The sequence below is a fragment of the Pipistrellus kuhlii genome, unplaced genomic scaffold (genome assembly GCF_014108245.1).
Source record: "Pipistrellus kuhlii isolate mPipKuh1 unplaced genomic scaffold, mPipKuh1.p scaffold_m20_p_2, whole genome shotgun sequence".
Classification (NCBI taxonomy): Eukaryota; Metazoa; Chordata; class Mammalia; order Chiroptera; family Vespertilionidae; genus Pipistrellus; species Pipistrellus kuhlii.
Window position 1 is genome coordinate 132910917 of NW_023425515.1, and position 22925 is coordinate 132933841.

Consider the following 22925-nt stretch of genomic DNA (forward strand, 5'->3'; position numbering starts at 1 on the left):
CCCTGCAGGCCTGCCTCCCTCCTCCCCCCACCTCAACTGTCTTCCCCTGCAGTCCCAGTCCCTCCCAACTGCACTCCCTTGCTGACCTGGTCTCCCCCAACTGCCCTCCTCTGTTGGCCTGGTCTCCCCCAACTGCCCTCCTCTGCTGGCTTGGTCACCCCTAACTATTCACAATTGCCCTCCCCTGCATCTTGTGTCTTGGATAAGGTGACCAGACATCCCACTTTTGGCGGGATAGTCCCTATTTTTAACAATTTGTCCCACATCCTGTGGTGTTTTAAAAAAGTTCTAATTTTTGGAAAGATTCTTTTAAATCTTTTGGACTTTTTTAAAACACTGCGGGACACGGGACAAATTGTTAAAAATCGGGACTGACCCGCCAAAAGCGGGACGTCTGGTCACCTTAGTCTTGGAGTGATAGTCAATTTGCATATTACTCTTCCAATCAGAGCGAGTATGCAAATTAACCCCAACCAAGATGGCTGCAGCCACAGAGAGAAGGAGAGAGGCTTGGGTTTCCCCTGCAATAGAAAAAGCCCTTCTGCAGCCCTGGCCAGCCTAGGCCTCCACTCTAGGCTACAAAGTTTCAATTACAGAAGGTAAACAAATCCAAACAGCGGCAGCCACAGAGCAAGCAGGGGACTTGGCTCTGCTTCAGGCTACAAAGTTTCAATCGTAGAAGGTAAATTCCTTAGAATTACTTTAAAAGGAAGACCAGGGGTCTCTGCTTGGATCGCCGGGGGGCCATGGCTGGTCTGCAAACCACCACAGGTCCCTTGCCCAGGCCACCCTATGCCCCAAGAAAACCCCCACCCTGATCCAGGACACTCTTCAGGGCAAACCAGCCAGCCCCCACCCATGCACCAGGCCTCTATCCTATCTAATAGAAGAGTAATATGCAGATTGACATCACTCCAACACAAAATATGGCTGCCCCCCATGTGGTTAAAGATCCTGCCCCCATGTGGACACAAGAGGGCCACCACAAGATGGCCAGTAGGGGAGGGCAGTTGGGAGGGACCAGGCCTGCAAGGGAGGGCAGTTGGAGGCAATCAACCCTGCAGGGGAGGGCAGTTAGGGTGACCAGGCCGGCAGAGGAGGGAAATTGGGGGCAAACTGGCTGGCAGGGGAGCAGTTAGATATCAATCAGGCTGGCATGGGAGTGGTTAGGGGGTAATCAGGCTATTAGGCAGAAGTGATTAGGGGTAATCAGGAAGGCAGGCAGGTGAACAGTTGGGAGCCTGCAATCCTGGATTGTGAGAGGGATGTCCAATTGCCCAATTAGACCCGATCCTGGTGGGGTCAGGTCAAAACGGGTAGTTGAACTTTCCTTGAGGGGTCCCAAATTGGAGAGGGTGCAGGCTGGGTTAAGGACCCCCCCCCCACCCCAATAGCGTGCACGAGTTTCATGCATTGGGTCTCTAGTATCTATATCAGTGAATGTTTATTATGTATCATGTACTGTGTTAGATATTTTCATCAATTAGCTTATTTAATCTTAAAATAAAACTTATATAAAATATTTTTAAAAAGCAGAGAATGAAGTTCTCAGAGAGTAATTTGTCTAAAGTGACATTGCTAGAAAACAGAAAAGCTAGGAATTGAACTGACTTTGATTTCATAGTCTCAATCAGTAAAAAGTCACTGGTCACCTATGTGCCAGCCACTCTTCTAGCTCTTCCATTAGTACACAGAATAGAAAAGGTCCTTTTTTTCTTCTGCCTTTTACATCTTATGTAAAAAATAAATACATAGATCAAAAGGTAGAAATAAAATGTTATGAAGAAATAAAATACAATAGAAACATGACTTGGACATTAGTAATAGTGATATTTTAGATAAGATACTAAAAAAATGATCTTCAAAAAAAAAATAACATTTGAGGTGAGATCTGAATAAGTACTTCAGATTTGAAGTAGGCAATGTATCATTTTATTTCTGTATTTCATTGGGCTTGTTTCATTTGTATATGAATTATAGTCTCAGCAAAAATAAGTTTTTAAAGGATGAACTGCATTTTAAATATAAACATACAAAACATAGTTTAAAGGCATAACAACACAGAAGAAATTTCCATGGGTAGTACAGGGCTATGCATAATCTAAATGTCCTGCTTTTAATTTTTAAATATTAACTTTTAAAAATTCAGGAAATGAAATATTTTTAGCCTTTTTCTACTTTCTGGATTTTGTCTTCTTTCTGAAAGCATCACTGTCTATCAGAACTAACCTCTATTTTAATCTGAAACTTGAAGGTCTAACAGTATACTACTATCTGCTCTACATACTTCTAATGGTTATAATACAAATCAAAGAAGTAAAAATGCTAAACAATGTCAGTTTTCAAATTATAAACAAGTAGTGAAAATTTAAGAATAAACCCAATAAAGATTTACTACTGATTTGAGATATGATTTGAAGGTAGAATTGATCAAACTTGCTAATAATTTGGATATTGCATGTGAGAAAAAAGAGGATCAAGAATGACTCCCATGTTTTGGCTTGTATAATCGACAGATGGTAACGACTTTTCTAAGATGGAGAAGACTACTAGAAGAGTAGTAGATCTGGGAAGTGGTAGGTGAGGTCAGGACAAAATAGGAAAAATCAGTAACTTAGTTTGATAAGTTAAATGAGAAATAATATTAGCCATACAGAGGGAAAAGTCATGCTGGCCAATGAATGCTATAAATTTAGTGAGTCCTGGCTGGTGTGACCAGCTGGTTGGAGCACCATCCCATAGACCGAAAAGTTGCAGGATTGATCCCTGGTCAGCAGGCATGTATAGCAGGCAACTATTCAATGTTTCTCTCTCAAATCAATGTCTCTTTCTCTCTCTTCCTCCTTCCCTCTCTTTAAAATGAATGAAAAATTTATCCTTGGGTGAGGATTTAAAAAAACACACCTAAATTTGGTAAATACTAGCATGTAGAATGTAGTTATTAAGAGCACTTTCCTAGGTTCAAATCCAAGCTCCACCATTTAAGAGCTATAAATGGGATAACATGGGGGATGGGGGAATACATATATGTACATATTCAATCTTATGTATGGTATTATTTATTTTTTATGCATTTGAATAAGTAAAACTTTCATAATTTGTCATATTCAAGAATTACAAAAAGGATTCTGATTTAGTCTACTTTCTATGTCTTTCATTGGAAGCTATATATATATACCACTTTCTTAGATACTTTCAGAGATATTGTAAACATATACAAATACTTAAAATTACCCTTTAAAATACAAATACAAGTATTAATATTTCTGACAATTATATGACAAAGACTATTCTACCCCTTCTGTTTCCACTTAACAATGTCCTTTGAGTATATTTGGAATTTAAAGCCACGGTCATAATGGCAATCCCTAGGGATAAAATGTAATAGAAAACAAAAATTTTAGCCCTGGCCACTGTGGCTAAGTTGTTTGGGTGTCATCCTATGCCTGTTTGTTTCCTGGTCAGGGCACATGGCTGGATTGTGGGTTTGATCCCTGGTAGGAGCATCTCACATCAACGTTTCTCTCTCTCTCTCCCTCTCCTATCCTCTCTCTCTCAAAAAACAACAAAAACAAAAAACACAACAAATCAACTTTTTAAAATTATTAAAAAAAAAAAAGCCGAAACCAGTTTGGCTCAGTGGATAGAGCATCAGCCTGCAGACTGAAAGGTCCCAGGTTTGATTCCGGACAAGGGGACAAGGGCATGTACCTTGGTTGTGGGCACATCTCCAGTAGGGAGTGTGCAAGAGGCAGATGATCGATGATTCTCTCCCATCTATGTTTCTAACTCTCTATCCCTCTCCTTTCCTCTCTGTAAAAAAATCAATAAAATATGTTTTTTTTTAAATTATAAGAAAACAGCAAACCCAGCAAAAATTTTATTAAAATGAACCTAAATTTTATATTTAAATGATCAAGTATGATTTAGGGTAATCCATGAAATTTTCAACATGGACAACAAAGTAAAATAGATTTTTGTGTGTGTGTGTGGCAAAAGGTAAGAATTTCTAAAGTCTTACTTTCTATTTGGGAAAGGGGGTAGGGGGCAAGAATTCAGAGAGCTTTTTTTTCCTTCCCGGAAAAAATTTAGTCATGAAAAATTCAAAAAATGTCTGAAGCATACTCACACAGCTCTTGGTTCAGAAAAGACATCAGTATGAATGTGCATCATTAGGTCCCCACCGGCAGCATATTCCATTACAAAGCAAACATGCTCTTTGGTTTGGAAACATGCAAAAAGGTTCACCAAAAATGGATGCCTTACACTATTCACAGTTTCAAAAATTCTTTTTTCACACATCAGGCTGTAAGAGAAAACATTTAAAAATAAATAGGTATTTTTGTTCCCCTTAGGTTCTAGGTGAAAACAATGCTCTTTAAAAAATCACCAAACTCTAAATTAAGTGAAGTCCTAAACAATTATAACTTTAAAACCATAAAATATGTCTTTGTTTTGCTACATATGCTTTAAAAATTTGGTCTGCTTGATGTATATAATGAACTGAAATATGTTAACACAAACTAAAATATATGATTAGTATGACAAAGATTATATGACACTGATAGTACCAGAGCAGCACACATATAGCTAGTGTTATAGTTAACAGAAACAGTTTAATTAGGGTAAACTGTTAAAATTTATCAGGAATTGGTCAAAGAATTTAGCAACCTAAAGCATAATAAAAAGTTTGTGACCAAGGAAATTGAAATTAGAACAGTCTTTTTAATTAATAAGTTACAGGATTCAAGTATTTTATCATATAATATATGAAGTAAAGATATGCTGCATAAATTTTAATTTGGAAGGCTGACAGGAAAATAGAGAGGCTACATGGAGAATGCTATAACATGCTTCAAGAAGCTCCTTGAGAAAAAAAAAAAAAAAAAAAAGAAGCTCCTTGAGAGTGTTATAATTTCTCTGTAAAGTCTATAGAATCATAGGTTTTTCCTATATAAATTTTTACAAGCTGCTAGAAAAAACAGTATTTAAAATTTCTGACTCTGGAACATTAATTTTGACTAAGTATCAATAGAAAAAAATTACTACTACTCCTCTCCCTGAAAATCAACTTGACTTAAAGTAGAAGAAAATCAAGTCAAATGTTCAAATACAACTTGGAATTAACTTTTTTCATTTTTAATCATCCTATTAATTATAGTTTTAAAAAGTATATTCTCTAGCCTAATTACAACTTTATTCCCAAAGACCCTGAATTTTAATAATACAGAGATATACACTTATCAATTTCCAGTTATTAAACCCAGAAAGGTGAGATGCTGTGGTAAAACATATCATTTCCTCTTTTTTAAAACGATACAGATGCATTTTAAAAAGTAGACTATATAAACAATACTGCAGATTATCTGTAAATGACATTTTAAATTTCTATAAAACGAAATGGGAAATAGTCTCACTCAACCACAGATGAGTTTCTATTTCATATAAACACTTTAACATCTCCAAGCATAAAAAACTAATACAAGTAGATTAAAAATGTTATCATCTTTCTCTGATATTCCCTAACCAGAAAACTGTCCAAGGAGGGAAAGAAGGAGTTGGCTGGAAAGAGAAACAATATTTAATTAATGCCCACCTTACTTCAAGTATAGATACATTAATTTATTTAGTTTCTTCATGTATTGTTACACACACAAAAAAGTTTTGCTGTTATTAAGTCACAACTTCAGAAAAATAATTTTATTTTTAAAAAGCTAACCTGTCTACTTCGTCTCGAGCTACAATGTCTCCTTTCTTTAAGGCCTTTATAGCAAACATCTCATTTGTGTGTTTATATTCAGCCAAAAGCACCTGAAATGAGATTAAAATAATTATTTCCCACTTGAGTTATTACTTTTGTAGGTATTAAAGAAATATTAAGAGAATACCTTTCCAAAATGTCCTCTGCCCAAGACAGCACAACATCTGAAGTCTTGTAGATTAAACTGCAACATTTGTTGAGATCTGAAAATAGTAATGACAGTTAAAAATAAGGCAAAAGTATGATACCAAACATGCAATAACAAAGTTGTGTATATATTCTTTACCTTCTATCATCAAGTTCTCGAACTCCACTATATTCTAGGCTTGATTGAGGAATGTCAGCTTCAAATTCTGATTGAGATTTTGGACGTATATTATTTCTTTCATTTTCAATATCAAAAACAGCTTCTGAGTCCTGTAAAATATTAACTACTCATTAAATTATAGAAACATTTAAGAAACAACTTAGTTGGTAAGAACAAAGTTAAAATAAAATAAAAATCTCAGAAGTCAACATGGGTTAAGAAAAGTGAAATTCAGATACTAAATACTCATTTTAAGGTTATTAATTGTATATTGAATTTATCTAAAATATGTGAAAAATTAACACATTATTGCCATCTTCAATGCATATTCAGAAATTATGTTAACCAAGCCAGAAGAGGCAGTGTTCAGGCAATATGTCATTTACTATCAACCATGTTCTTATGCTCTTTTTATTTTTATTTTTTTAAATATATTTTATTGATTTTTTTACAGAGAGGAAGGGAGAGCTAGAGAGCTAGAAACGTCGATGAGAGAGAATCATCGACCAGCTGCCTCTTGCACACCCCCTACTGGGGATGTGCCCGCAACCAACGTACATGCCCCTGACCGGAATCGAACCTGGGACCTTTCAGTCCGCAGACCAACGCTCTACTGCTGAGCCAAACCGGTTTCGGCCTTATGCTCTTTTTAGCTGAAGCAGCCTATTTTATCTCAGCTGGCCCATGGACATCTAGGGATTTTTATGTTTCACTCATAAGAACACAAAAACACAGACAATTAAAAAAAAAAATCCTCACCTGCGGATATGCTCATTGAATTGAGAGAGGAGGAAGAAGTGAGGGAGGGAGAGAGAAGAAGAAAAAGAAAGAGAGAAATAAGGGAGAGAGAGGGAGAGAGAGAAATAATGACGTGAGAGAGAACATCGATCTACTGCCCTCCTAAAGGGATTCAACCTAGGTATGTGCCCTAACTGGGAATTGAACCTGACACACTTTGGTGCATGGGTTGATGCACCAACTAACTGAGCAACACTGACAAGGTACAATTTTTAAATAAATGAAATATATACTTCATTCACTATGATGCTTTTACTGATAATTCACATGGTAAAAATACAAGTTTTAAAATGCCTTGCCTGTTCTGGTGCATCCAAATCTCTTAATTCAGCAGATTCATCCATTTCTCCAAGGGAAGAATCACGTGGTGGGGCAGGAGGAGGTTCAGGTTCAAGATCAAAGTCCAATTTAGTTACTGTAGAATCACTTATAAAAGAGAAAGTTAATTCACCAAAAACAGTTATTAAAAATATGTATTTTAAATAATCTAAAATACAAGCAAACAATTTTTAAAAGTAATTCAGAAGACTAATTTCATAATGCTATTTGGAAGAAAATGAGATTTAAATAGGCCCACTGTAATCAATAGATACAAATGTCACAATTTTTTAATTTACTTAATAAAAGCAATGCTTCAATCTTAGACACATACCTAGCTGGAGGTGCTAGCTCTGGAATGCGTACATCAACCACTGGCACTGTAGCAGGCCCAGGTGTTTGAGGGCTAAAGGTGCCAGAATGATTTACTGTAGGAATAGCTCTTCTCACTAGCCTTCCCCAAGTGGCAATATTAATATTCATTTGAGGAGCTCTAAGAAATGTTTTACCTGTAGAATTGTAAATAAAGAAAACAGAACAAGTAATTTTTAAAATATATTACCAAATATATTACCAAATATATTACCAAAATACGAATTTAAAAATTCATATTCATTGGTTTATAATTTAAGGACAAATAAAATATGCCACTTAAAAAATAGTTAACTATTTGTTATAAAGATTAGTGCAAAATAGTACCTACCTATTAGAGATAAATAGGTAGCTACTTTATTTTATTTTTTAAATACGTTTTATTGATTTTTTGCAGAGAGGAAAGGAGAGGGATATAGAGTTAGAAACATCAATGAGAGAGAATCATAGATCAGCTGTCTCCTGCACACCTCCTACTGGGGATGTGCCTGCAACCCATGTACATGCCCTTGACCGGAATCAAACCCGGGACCTTTCAGTTCGCAGGCTGACGCTTTATCCACTGAGCCAAACAGGTTTTGGCTAGATACTTTATTTTTAAAGTCTGGTAATGTCATGTGGTTATGGTTTAATAAAAATTCTTACCTTTTGGAGATACTAACTATAATATTATATTTAAGGATACCGGTTAATAATGCGGATTTTGTAATAAAAAAAATGGTAATTTCAAGAGAAACATCAAAAGTGCTTTATTCAAATTAATCTTTCAGGAAATTTGTGGATACTGCCCATTGAACTTTTCTTATTTTGAGGCAAACCATTCAGAGACCCAATTTTCCACTTCTTCGTACGTTTTAAAGTGCTTCTAAGAAAGTGCATGTGCCATCGATCCGAACAAGTGGTAATCGGAAGGAGCAAGATCTTGATAATATGGCAGGTGGGTTAATACTTCCCAAGCAAGATCTTTTAATGTGTTTTTAACTGGTTTTGAAATGTTTGATGCTTTATTATCATGATGCAAAAGTACTCTGGTGTGTCTTCTGGCACATTCTGGTCGTTTCATGATCAAAGTGTGGTTCAAATTGATTGTCAGTAGCAATTAGTATTAACGGTTTCACTTGGTTTTAGAAGCTCAGAATATACCACACCTTCCTGATCCCACCAAATACAGAACACTGTCTTCTTTCCAAAGCGATTAGGCCTTGCAGTCAATGTTGATGGTTGACCAGGATCAACCCATGATTTTGTGTGTTCGGGGTTCTCAAAATAAATCTACTTTTCATCGCCAGTGTCACAATTTGATGCAAAAAAAGGCTTTCTTTTGTGCCCTTTAAGCAACATTTTACTGATGTCTTTTCAGTTTTCCATTTGTCTTTCATTCAGTTGATGTGACACCCATTTTCCTTCCTTTACAATCTTTCCCATTGCTTGTAAACAATTGGAAACTGTTTGCTGAGTAATATTTAATTTTTCTGCAAGTTCTTTTTGAGTTTGTTGGTATTCAAACTTTTTCGGTTGACCTTGAGGATGTTTTTTGTCTTTCACATAAAAATCATCACTTATAAAGCATTTAAGCCAGCGTTCACAAGTATCTTGAGATGGAGCATGCTCACCATAAGCTTCCCAAAGTATACAATAACTTTCAGCAGCACTTTTCTTCAAAATAAAGTAATGAATTAAAACTTTCCGCAAATGTTTTGTTTTGTTTTTTTTTTTTGGCTCGAAATTTGACATTTTTTAAGTATAAAAATATCTATGATGTTAACACTTTCAGAAAATTTGACATATGAAGTTTTGAAGCTTGCTGTCAATATAACAGAATAGCATACATATCAAATCGCGTAAATATCAACATGTGTGTAACTCAGTCTATTGAAAAAAACCTGCATTATTAATTGGTAAACCTGGTAAATCAATATAATGTCTGGATTTGCTTCAATTAATCTGAAGAAGTAATGAGTGAGCAATAAATAAAAAAATTGGTCATGAGTTGACTGTGGTTGAAGTTGAATGATGGTACACTAGTCTCTCTACTTATGAGTATGTTTGAAAAATTCCTTAATAAAAATAAATGAATACACAGATAAAAATAAAACAAAACACAAAGATGGATATCACTTTTAAAATAGTATGGAGAGATCCCACAATGGTGTGGAATAAGTGGAAACTACATGGACACACTCCTATGACCAAACTGGAATTATAATTAAAATATAGATAAATCATCCTGAATAATTACTGAAGACTGGCTGGAGAGAACCCTGATAACCAAGGATGGATAGTGGAGACCGTATAGAGATTGATGGGTATTGAGGAGACACAAAAGCGCTGGCTAGGTTCCCACAGACAGCAGCTGAATTTTTGGAGGGATATCTCAGCTGTGGGGGGTTGCCACTGAGAACTCTGGGGTCTAAACCCCAAGTTTGCCCCCCCTCTCCCCAGCCCAGAACTGAGAAAGGTGCCCACATAACATCTGACTGTCAAAAGCAGCAGGGTTGCTGTCTACCAGGGAGAAATGGCTGGAAATGCAGGCACTCTCTTAAAGGGCCAATGCACAAAATTTCATGTGCAGCCACACACCTTGGCCTCTGGCAGAGGGAGAGTACAGTAAATTGGAGCCATGTGAGCAGAAGCCAGGGTTGGGGACTATGAGGTTAGAGCTCAGAAGGCAGACACCTGATTCTTGTGCTGAGACATTCCCTCATACTGCAGAGGGCATCTTTCTCCTGTACATCTTTACCATTAAGGTAGCTTTTGCTGTGGGGTAGGTGAGAGGAAAGTAATTGAAAAACTCTTGCCCCACCCTGTGGAATTTCTGAGGCTCAATAAGAGACTGAAAATAACAATCAACCTGCAGACAGAGGCAAGTCTCTGGAGGTTTTGAGTCTTTGCCCCCCCCCCACTTGGAAAACTTCTCACCCCTTTCTGAGATGGATAGCCTAAGGCTAATCAAACTGAATACCAATCAGATGCAGGCAGAGGCCCTTCTCTGGAGGCTTTGAATCTTTGCCTGGTCTAATCCAGGCCTGGAGCAAGGAAAAGCAGACCTTGGTGCAAATTTTGGTCCTTTCCAAAGGAACTGAGCCCCACCAGAAGAAGCCACAACCTGTGGATTGTGGATAGCTCCTCCAAACAGGTACTCAGGGCCAGTGACAAACAGTGTCTGACATTTTCTTGCACTAGTGATTGGGAGTCATAACAGATCTACCTAATGCACAGACACAAACCAAAAAACAGGCAGCCAAAATGAGGAGACAAAATAATAAGCCCTAAATGAGAGAACAAGAGAATTCTTCAGAAGAAGTGCTAAATGAAATAAAGATAACAAATTTATCAGATATAGAGTTCACAATAATGACTGCAAAGATACTCAACAGCATGAGTACAGATATAGTAACTATGAAAAAAGACCAGTCAGACATAAAGAATGACAGCATTAATAAAGAACACACAGGAAGTCATAGCCACAGCGATCAGTCAAGAAGAAATAATGAGAAAATAAAACTCATTATTCGCAGATGTCATGATATTGCACACAGAAAACCCTAAAGATTCCATCAAAAAATTACTAGATTTAAATAAATGAATTTGGCAATGTAGCAGGATACAAAATTAACACCCAGATATTGACGGCATTTTTTATACACCACTAATGAATTCTCCAAAAGGGAAACTAAACAAACAATCCCATTTACTAGTGCAACAAAACAAATTAAGATAATTAGGAATAAACTTAACCAAGGAGGTAAAAGATCTGTATTGCAAAAACTATAAGATGTTGAAGAAAGAGAAAGGGAAAATTATAAACAAGTGGAAGAATATATCATGTTCATGGTGGAATTAACATCATTAAAATGTTCATACTACCCAAAGCAATCTATAGATTCAATACAATCCCTATTAAAATATAATACTACCAGCATATTTCACAGATCTAGAAAAAAACTCTTTAAAACTTATATGGAACAAAAAAAGACCCCAAATAGCTGCAACAATCTTGAGAAAGAAGAACTAAGTTGGAGGAATTATAATACCAGATATCAAGTTATACTACAAAACTACCATAATCAAAACAGCCTATTACTAGCACAGGAACAGGCATATAGATCAATAGAACAGAACAGAAATCGACTCGAACCACTATGCTTAATTAATATTTAATTAATTAAATATTAAGCATAGGGAGGCAAGAACAAGGGAGGCAAGCACATACAATGGAGTCAAGAGAGTCTCTTCAATAAATGGTGCTGGGAAAACTGTACAGATACAGGCAAAAAAATGAAACTAGGCCACCAACTTACACCATACAAAAGAATAAACTCAAAATGGATAAAAGACTTAAATGTAAGTTGTGAAATCATAAAAAGAGAAGAAACCATAGGCAGCAAAATCTCAGACATCTCTTATAGCAATATGTTTACCGATACATCTACTAGGGCAAAGGAAGCTAAAGAGAAAATAAACAAATGGGACTACATCAAAATAAAGTTTCACAGCAAAACTTCTTATTTTGATGTAGTCCAACAAAATGAAAAGGGAGCCCACTGTAAGGGAGAACATGTCTGGCAATGATACATCTGATAAAGAGTTAATATCCAAAATATATAAGGAGCTCATACAACTTAACAAAAGGAAGATAAATATTCCAATTTAAAAATGGGCAAAGGACCTAGAAACTTCTCCAAAGTGGACATACAGAAGGCCACGAGAAATAAAAAAAATGCTCAAAGTCACTGATCATCAGAGAGATGTAAATTAAAATGACAATGAGATATTACACCTATCAGAATGGCTACCATCAATAAATCAACAAATGACAAATACTGACAAAGATGTGGAGAAAAGGGGACCCTAGTATACTATTGGTAGGAATGCAGACTGGTGCAGCTATTATGGAAACAGTATAGAGTTTCCTCAAAAAATGGGAACTGCCATTTGACGTAATATTCTTATTTCTAGCAATATATCCTAAGAAACCCGAAACACCAATCAGAAAAAAATGTATGCACTCCTATGTTCATAGCAGCACAATTTACAACAGCTAAGATCTGGAAACAGTCCAAGTGCCCAGGAATTGATAAAAAAAAAAGCTGTGGTACATTTATACCATGGAATATTATGCATCAGTAAAAAAGAAGGATCTCTTACCCTTTGAGACAGCATGGAGGGACCTGGGGAGTATTATGCTAAGTGAAATAAGCCAGTCAGAAAAAGACAAGTATTACATGACCTCACTCATATGTGGAATCTACTGAACAAAATAAACTGATGAACAAAATGGGCTCAGAGACACAGAAGCATGAAATAGACTGGAATCTCAGAGGGAAGGTAGGTGTGGGTGAGTGAGTGGATAGGAAGTGATCAACCAAAGAACTTGTATGAATATGTATATACCCCACTGACACAAACAATAGGGTAGTGATGGCCTGAGGTGGAGAGCAGGACGAACTAGAAGGGGTAAATGGGTGTGTGTGTGTGCGCGCGCGCGTGCGCACACACACGCTTATAATACTCTCAACAATAAAGATTTTTAAAAAGAAAAAAAGTTGCAGATTTTCTTTACTTCAGGAAACACCAAAACACTTGGTATTTGATTTCATAATAATTACCTTGCTGTTTTGAAAAAATTTTCTTTTGTCGTTGGAGTTTTGGTCTTCTTTCAATAACTGGGTTAAAAAAGGTAACCTACAGTGAAGAAAATTTAAGTTAATATGAATATAGCACTGGATTTATGGTCATGAAATTCACTACACTACTAAGTTTTGAAAACTTAAGAGAACCTTAGATATAACGTAGTCCAAACCCCTCTGAGTAAACAAATTAGAGGATAAATTATTTGTCTTAAAAATAATATACCTTTTCAGTGGCAAAGCTGAGCCAAGATTTCAAGCTGTCTGTTGTTCAGCCTAATATTCTTTCCACTTTTACATCATGCTGTCTACATATATAATTTCAATCGCAGTTATGCACATTTAATAAAATACATTTATTACCTCTGCAAACAAAGTACCCTGTGGTTCCAAATAGAGACACATGCCATGCCGCTGGTTGTCTAAAAAATCTTCTAACCTCAGAAATTTTACAGCACACAGAGATCGCCAATCACGCCAATAAACTGAAATTTCCAGTTCACGTGACTAGGATAATTAAAAAAAAGAAAAAGAAAACAGAGAAGACATCATTAGACACACACTTGAGTAAAATATCAGAAAAAATATAAAATTGATACAATAAACAAAAATAACACACATATGATTGCACTATTTTAAAGAGTGCTTTTCAATGTTTCTCTCTTCCAATATTATTTTAATAAACGTATACAGTTTCATTCAAAGGAAGAAATTTATATTCTGACAGTCTCCAGCTAAGATATTCTTTTTATATAAAGAATATACTACTGGGAACAACTAATATAAATGAATGACTACAGAAACGCTTTCCAATCTTACAGCTTCAATCTTTCGGATTTTCCTCCTCCATTTGGCATCCCTTGCTGTGCTATTGTAAAAAGACCTCAGTGCTTGCCTCAAAGAACCATTTCAAATCATATTTCCTGTATCAATGCTGAATCAGAGAAAGGTTGTGGAGATTATTTATTCTGCACTTACAATGTGTCACACACTGTGCCAAGCATTTAAGAATATTAGATCCCGCTGAAACTGGTTTGGCTCAGTAGATAGAGCATCGGTCTGCGAACTGAAAGGTCCCAGGTTCAATTCCGGTCAAGAGCATGTACCTTGGTTGCGGGCACATCCCCGGTAGGGGATGTGCAGGAGGCAGCCAATCGATGATTCTCCCTCATCAATGTTTCTAACTCTCTATCCGTCTCTCTTCCTCTCTGTAAAAAAATCAACAAAATATATTTAAAAAAAGAAAGAAAGAAAGAAAATTAGGTCCCTTAACCTTCAAAGAATACCATTGAATAATAGGACCAATAATAGCAGGGGCCTCTTGTAGGTAAGGAGAAAAAGGGAAATTGAGACTTAAGTTATATAAAAAAGATGTTCAATTATCACAACATAAAAAATAAAAAAAATTGGCAATAAGCTGAATGTTCCCAAAACAGGGGCAAATATATTATAACACATCCATATTAGAGAATAGTCTGTAGTCATATATATATATATATATATATATATATATATGCGCCTAACCAACTGGCATACTGTTCCACCGTTTGCTATGATGCACACTGACCACCAGGGGGCAGATGCTCAATGCACAGGCATGGAAACATAGAACAGACAGACGAATCTCAGAGGGAAGGGGGGAGGGCTGGAAAAGATTTTTGGTTGCGGCCACATCCTTGGTAAGGGATGTGCAGGAGGCAGCCGATCGATGATTCTCTCTCATCGATGTTTCTCTCTGTTCCTCTCTCTTCCTCTCTGTAAAAAATCAATAAAATATATATATTTTTTAAAATCCTAACACTGTTTCATGGAACCTCAATCCTACATTAATCCCTAATATCCAATCACATCCCTATGTGATTTGGATAGGGAAAGCAGGGATATAATATCAAAGCAAAGTAGCTTCTATATAAACTAGAGGCCTGATGCACAAAGATTTGTGCAAGAATGTAACTTTCTTCCCCTGGCTGTAGGCGCCGTCTTCGCTCCAGCCAGAGCCACCTTTCTGCCTTCCCATGCTGCCCAGAGGCCCGGAGTGTCTGGGGTGGTGCGCCCTGCTCCCTCGTGCCTGTGTATGCATATTAACCTACCATCTTTGTTGGGTTAATTTGCATAATCACTCCTGATTGACTGGTGAGTGTCGTAAAGGTATGGTCAATTAGTGTAGATAGATGCTACTAATATTTATTGAATTTAAACTGCAAGTGTGATTGCTCATTTGCTAGCAATTTTCCAGAAGCAGGTCAGTTTTATAAAGCAAAGGCATGTTTGTAGGTAATGTCAAATTCTAAGAGTAACAAAGTGCAAGATGGAGTGAAATGATCAAAATAGCTGAGTAGTGTGATTTGAGCTAAGGACTAGCAAACTGTCCCAACTTAGTGTTTCATTTTGTCTTTTAATGAATTTGAACTCAGGACAAAAGAGAACAGAAGACAAAAGAGAAAACTTGGTAGACCTATACAATTTGTATGATTTATCTAAAGCCTCTGCAAGGTCAAAAAGTAAATAAAGAGACATTGAATCAGTCATAAGTGTGAAGAAAGACAGCAACACCTTAAAACATATGTTGCAATTAAAAAAAAAGAAAACAGTACATATTTAGCATAAAAAGAACTGAAGTACAAAGGCGGCAAGGGTTCCCAAACTCTTCCTGAGGAACTCTGGGGCAACAGAGATATTTTGACTTTTCAAAAGAAACACAGTGACATCTGAAGGACATCGTAAGAAATAGTCAACATCAGAACGTACCACATTCCTTTTGATGACATAGTATCTTTGCTTACCACATGAAAAATCAATGTGGAACAGGAGATAAGGCTGCAGTGTCCAATCTGATTCCAAGCTTTGAGAAATTATATTGTATACAACTGGCAGATATATTCCATAAGTAAAGGTTATATATAACAATAAAAATATTTAAAGGGCATACTGAAATTATTTGATATATGTATACAGGTTAAAAGGATTCCTCTCATCTATTTAATTACCATGTACACCTTAAATATTTTATATATATTACATGAATATGTAAGTACATGTATTAAGGGAGATTATAGAAAAATATATATTTGGTGAGAATATTTAAGTTCTATTCTCTTAGCAAACTGTATTTATACAATAGTGTTATCAAGTATAGTCACCATATTATACATTAAATGTTCAGAACTTATTATTTTATAGCTGTAAATTGTACCTTTTTACTAAAATCTACTTCCCAATCCCAAGCAAACACTTCCTGTTCTCTGTTTTTGTTTTTTAAATATGCTTTTATTAATTCGAGAGAGAGAGGAAGGGAGAGAGATCAAGAGATAGAAACACTGATGAGAAAGAAACATCGATTGGCTTTCTCCTGCACACTCCTACTGGGGATCAAGCCCACAACCCGGGCATGTGCCTTGACTAGGAATCAAACTGGTGACTTCTTGGTTCATGAGTCAACCCTCAGACACTGAACCACACTGGCCAGCCTAGATGTAGATAACTTTTTATGTATCCTTCTATGTACTTGTGTTCTCAAATCTGAGGGTTCCTGTTTGTCATCAATTCTGAAAAAATCTAGGCCATTACTGCTTTGGGCATGGCCACTGCCCCATTCTCTCCATTATTCCCTCATTTTTAATACTACTTAATGTAGTAATCATTCTCATTCTATCCTTTATGTCTCTTAGCCTCTTTTTCATATTTTTCGTCTTTGTCTGTGTTGTAATTTCATTAGCTATATTTTCCACACCACTACCTTCCTTTTGTTATTTAACCCATTTGTTTTTCAATTTCATATGTTGTGTTTCCTATTTTAATACGTTCTTAGTTCTCCTTCCCACCCAGTTTTAACAATTTATCAATTAACTAGAGGCCCGATGCACAAAGATTGACGCAAGAAAGGGCCTTCCATCCCCTGGCTGCCAGCACCATCTTCACTCCAGCAGGAGCCGCCTTTCTACCTTCCCACACTGCCCAGAGTGGCTGGGGATAGTGCGGAAGGCCTGTGTAGAAGCCATGGCGACAACACAAATGGCCCGGCCTGCCCCCACCCACTCAGCCATCTTTGTTGGGTTAACTTGCATACTCACTTCTGATTGGTTGGTGAGCTTTGCAAAGGTATGGTTAATCTGCATCTTACTCTTTTACTAATGTAGATGGTAAACCATGTTTAATCACCACCTTTCCTTCAATTATTCTGAAGCATATCTCTGACATCTAGAATCATATTTGATTTATTTATTTTTTAAAGAATTCTGCCTTGTCTTCTTGGCTCATTACTCATTCTTTGCTCATGTTTTTATATTCTTCTACTATTTATTTAAATAGTTTAAACATTTATTTTCACTCTCTCGCTGTCAACTCTTCCTCCTTTTTCTTTTCACTAGTGAACATACTCTATTATTCTGCTTTTAACAGCACTGATTACTGATAAAATTTTCTAAGTTTCAGTTCTAAGGACTGGGCACATCCTGTTTCTAACAATAATAAAGATCATTCTCTTACAGTAGTAAGGTTAATCAAAATAAAATGTGAAAGGGAAAAGATTAGACATATGAGTTTAGTGTACCCTCTTATCTTTTATTTCAAACTTTCAAGGAAGAATTAAACTTTATACAGGAGAGCTTGGGGAATTCAGGAAAAGTGAGAAATTATATAGCTATAATTTAATAAAGACCAAATTTTATAAGAAAACATAAATAGCTGAAACCGGTTTGGCTCAGTGGAAAGAGCATCGGTCTGAGGCCTGGAATGTCCCAGGTTCAATTTGGGTCAAGGGCATATACATTGGTTGTGGGCACATCCCCAGTAGGGAGTGTGCAGGAGGCAGCTGGTCGGTGTTTCTGTCATCGATGTTTCTAGCTCTTTATCCCTCTCCCTTCCTCTCTGTAAAAAAATCAATAAAATATATTTTTAAAAAACATAAATAAGGTAACCTGATAAGAACAGAAAATAATAGTCAGTACACTTCATTAATAATCCTAGATTATACGTTAGTCCAACCTTTTTCATGTCATATGGAACACGTAAACTAATTACAAAAATTCTGTGGCACACCAAAAAAATACATACATATATATTTTTTTGCCAATCTGAAATAAGAAATAAGTGTAATTTTGATTCATTCACACAAGATAGCTTTGGTTCAGTTGGCTGTTCACATTATTCCATTTGATAATCTAAGGGAAAAGAGGTCAGTGCCCCGAAGTAAATAGTCAGGAATTGCATGCTTTAAAAATGTTGAGGCACACTGGTTGAAACCCTTAGTACATAATTTCCTTATTAATTTGTAAAATGAGGGGCTGGATTATATCAGCAATTCTCAAACTCCCTGTCCTCTTGGAGAGGCAAATTCCAAATGACATTTTATCCAGAATCTCCATGCTGTCTTCTGAGAGAATTCTGAACCATGAACTCCTAGGAACACACTGTAAACTTTTCTAGATCATTTGATATCTGTATCATTTGTATAATATTTTGAACTCTAAAAAGACCTATGAATCTTTGTATCTTGAAAAGGCCAGAATCAGTATGGACAGCTTAGTTCCCATAATGCCTTAGAAAAGAAACTTGACATTTGAGGCAAAATGCTGAGCATGAACATATCAGACAGTTTAAAATAACATTTTCTATAAATATATCTGTGAATATTTTCTATAAATAATTATGTATAAATGTAAAAAATAAAAGAGTAAAAAGCACACGAGAAAGTAAAATGTACCTTGTAAACAGAAAGAGTTAGCACAATAAGGAATGTATTTTCTGACAAAGAAGTTTACATCAAATTAGAGACAACATGCATATCAGGAACCTAAAAGGTCTAGTTGGTCTGAGGGATGAATAGCTTTACTTTGCCATGCAGTATTTTCAAAATTTCCAAGGGAGGATTAATTCAAAGTGGGAAGAATGGAGCAGAAAAACAAGGTAGGTGAAGATTACAATTACAAATGAACAACCAATCAACAGTTATCAGTTTTTCTATACCTCTAACACTGTAGTTTGAGTAATTTTTTTTTTTGTGTGTGTGTGTATGTGAAATATATTTATTTATTTTTAAATAAATCTTTATTGTTCATATTATTACAAATGTTCCTCATTTCCCCCCCATTGCTCCCCTCCACCAGGTTCCCACCCCACCCTCTGCCCTTTCCCCAACCCCCATTGTCCTCATCCATAGGTGCACAGTTTTTGTTCAGTCTCTTCCCACACTGCCCTCTCCCCTTTTCCCGAGAATCGTCAGTTCACCCCCCTTCCATATCTCTGATTCTATTATATTCAACAGTTAATATTGTTCATCTGATTTTTTTTTAATTCCCTTGGTTTTTAGATTCATTTGTTGATAGTTGCATGTTTGTTGTTCATAGTTTTTACCTTTATTTACTTTCTCTTCCGAAAGAACCCCCTTCAGCAATTCATATACTTCTGGTTTGGCGGTGATGAACTCTAGCTTTTTTTTTTTTTTTTTTTTTTTTTTTTTTTTTCTTTTTTTTTTTTTCAATAAGTGAAGCTCTTTATCTGGCCTTCGATTGTGAGTGATAGCTTTGCTGGGTAGATTATTTTTGGCTGTAGGTTCTTACTATTCATCACCTTGAATATTTTTTGCCATTACCGTCTGGCCTGCATGGTTTCTGTTGAGAAATCAGCTGACAATCGTATGGGTGCCCCTTTATAGATAACTACCTGCTTTTCTTTTGCTGCTTTTAATATTCTCTTTGTCTTTTGCTCTTGGAATTTTAATTATGATCTGTCTTGGTATGGTCTTCTTTGGATTCCTTTTGTTTAGGGTTCTGTGCGCTTCCTGGCCTTGTTGGTCTAATTCTTTCACCAGCTGGGGGAAGTTTTCTGTCACCATTTCTTTCAGTATGTTTTTGGTATCTTGCTCTCTCTCATCTTCTGGGACCCCCAAAATTCTGATGTTGGTTCGCTTGAAATTGTCCCAGAGGTTTCTTACATTATCTTCAACTTTCTGGATTCTCTTGCCTTCTTGCTTCTGCGGAGGAGTGTCTTCAGGGTCTTTATGTTCCAAATCTTTGACTTGATTCTTGAGATCTTTCATTCTGTTTTTAGGACTCTGTATAATATTTTTTATTTCAGACAATGTATTCTTTATTTCTTGTTGATCCCTTTTATTTCTCATTGATCCCTTATTAGTGCTTGTTGATCCCTTTTCATCTCCTCATAGGTCTTATTGACCTTTTCTAGGAAATTCTTGAAAAACCTTATAAGCATGGTTTTGAACTCTATATGCAGTTTCTTCTTTTCCTCCATTTCTTTTGTTTGTGATCTATTTCCTTGTCTTGGCATTTTCACAGCTTCCCTGAGTTGGTAGGGTGGCTTTGTGTGCTAAGGTGTCCTATATGGTTCAGTGAGTCAGCCTCCCAGTTTCCTGAAGTGGACAGTCTTGGTGTAGCCTTTTGCGGGCTGTGTGTGCAGTCTTGTTGTTAAGCCTTGCTTGTTGTTGGTATCACTGGGAAGCGTTGATCTCCCAGCCAATTGGCTATGAGGATCAGAAGTGTCTCAGCTAGGAGGGTTTCTGTATTCCGCTTGAATGGGGCGGAGTCTCGGGGTGGCACAGACAAGCTTTGTTGAATCCTGCACAATTGGTTGCAGACAAGCTTTAGATTCCTATCTGCCCCTCCCTAGGAGAGTCCTATTGGCAGCGAACGAGGAGGCTAGCCATTGGAAGGGCTTCTGTGCTCTGCTTGGATGGGGCGGAGTTTCGGGTGGTGCAGACAAGCTTTATTCAGGCCCTCCCTACCAGGGTCTGGTTTCTGAGACCTGTAGTAATGGCCGCTGGCTTCACACACCTCCAAGATATCTCTGCCCACTGCCTGACAGTCTGACCTCTCCCTGTCTGGGGCCGTCTATCAGTGCAATAGGGTGGTTCTGTTTTCCTCCCGAAAAAGAAAGCCAGCCGCGCATTAGCTGTCCGCCCTCTCTGCAGGCAGGGAGTAAGCCGGTAGTAAATTTGGCTCGCCCTCTCTGCGCTCCGCAAGGAAGCGGGCAGCAAAGTCGGGCGGCCGCCTTTTGCGCGCACAGTTCTCTGCACCTTCACAGTTCCTGAGGTTCAGCGTGCCTTCTTTCTCCTTCCCAGATGGTAGAGCCTCCTCTCAGCCATCCGTCCAGTGCTTCAGGGTGATGTTTCCCCTGCTTTTCAGTTCTAAATTCAAATTTGTTGTGGTAGGCTGCATTTGGGTGCCTATCCTATGCTGCCATCTTGGTTTCTCCTGTAGTTTGAGTAATTTTAAACCACTTCTCTCTTCCAAGTTTTCATCATTTTCTACTGTGTCATCCTCTGTGCAGCTGTTATCTCATTCAAGTTACCATAGAGGAAAGAGCATCCATTTTGAACAATGGAAGTTGAGTATCAGCTCTAAAACGTATTAATATGTAACTACTCTGGTTCTCAGATTCCTTAATTATAAAATGATCACAAGACATTTAGCTACTTTTAAATTCTATTTTAAACATATAACTCTGTAACACAATAACCTGGCTACAAGGGAAATCTAACCAGCCATTTTCTCTCTAACAATGTTTCATTTTGATAATATTTCTCATAAAAAAATTCTATAATTACTTTAAATAGGCTCTGAAATGAAAGAAAGTGACATTTAATCAATTAATTTCCCATTACCTATCATGTTCCTCTATCATACTCAAATTTATAGTCGCATTTCAAAGCCCAGGGCTAAAAGAAATAACTAAATCAATGAGTGGCTAAAATGTGCCAGGCAATGCAAAGCATTTATTTATACTACACCTCAGTTTTGAAAGAATCCCTTATAATAGTTCTTGATGTTAATATTTTATCCCCATTTTAGAGATGGTGAAACAAGTGCCTAATAGTAAGGTTATGTAACTTGTCTATTATACAAAAGCTAAGAAGTAGCAGATGGACAATAAACCCAGTCTCTTTGGCTTCAAAGCCAATGCTACAGCAAATCTACTAATAAAAAATGAATGGAGGAATAGGCAGACCTTTCTTGCACCTCCTCCCAGGGATAGACTGGATATAAAACTGAAGTGGGAAACATACACCTGGAATTACATCTGAGGTCCAGCTGATGAGACATAATAAAAGACAGAAAAAACCGGGAGACCAGTAGGAAGAGCGAGGCAGCTACAGGAGCTGACCCAGCTTCCAAGGGCAGCAGGCCGAGAGTGAGGAGCAAGCTCTGAAGCTACAGGAAAGTCTTTTCCCTCAGAACAGTGGTCGGCAAACTACGGCTCCCGAGCCACCTGCGGCTCTTTGGCCCCTTGAGTTTTTAGCAAAGGCCATTTTAGGAGTACCCTAATTAAGTTAATAACAATGTACCTACCTATATAATTTAAGAAATTTGGCTCTCACGAAATTTCAATTGTTGTACTGTTGATATTTGGCTCTGTTGACTAATGAGTTTGCCAACACTGCCTCAGAAGATCAAGGCTGGAACCCAAGGTTCCATAGTCCAGAGCACCAGACCCGGGAACAGCAGCCCAGGTAACATCGGCTTTGAAAGGAAGTAGGGTTGCAGGAGCTGGCTGAGTCTGGAGCTGGTAGGAGAGAAAGCCCCAGTTTTGTTTTTGTTTTATTCATTTGCAGCTACTCACCCGAGGCTTCAGTGCAGAGGGAGGCACAGACTTGAGGTGCCTAAGGAGATGCTGGAGTGGGAAGCATTGCAGGGAGACATGGAAAAGCAGCAGCCAAGAATCCTGTATTTGGTCGCTCATAAGCATCCAAACTTTTCACTGAGAGAAGCTAGCCTCTCCCAGTAGC

The 22925-nt window shown here is 37.1% G+C and overlaps 1 protein-coding gene across 9 annotated transcripts in view; it reads right to left on the reverse strand.

Moving 5' to 3' along the window:
- Positions 1-22925, reverse strand: part of PKN2 (protein kinase N2) — a 143449-nt gene that overhangs the window by 17526 nt on the left and 102998 nt on the right. For 7 of the 9 annotated variants that reach the window (XR_004989461.2, XM_036446875.2, XM_036446874.2 and 4 more), the window contains 8 exons: positions 13550-13693; positions 13166-13241; positions 7519-7693; positions 7166-7292; positions 6048-6178; positions 5889-5964; positions 5720-5811; positions 4130-4306 (listed from right to left, as the gene is read on the reverse strand). Coding sequence is in view for 8 of the 9 variants with exons in the window: in XM_036446875.2 (XP_036302768.1) it covers positions 4130-4306; positions 5720-5811; positions 5889-5964; positions 6048-6178; positions 7166-7292; positions 7519-7693; positions 13166-13241; positions 13550-13693 (998 nt within the window). In the remaining variant the exon portion in view is untranslated. The remainder of the gene's footprint in view (positions 1-4129; positions 4307-5719; positions 5812-5888; positions 5965-6047; positions 6179-7165; positions 7293-7518; positions 7694-13165; positions 13242-13549; positions 13694-22925) is intronic. The other 2 variants (XM_036446881.2, XM_036446880.2) reach the window with 1 other exon arrangement.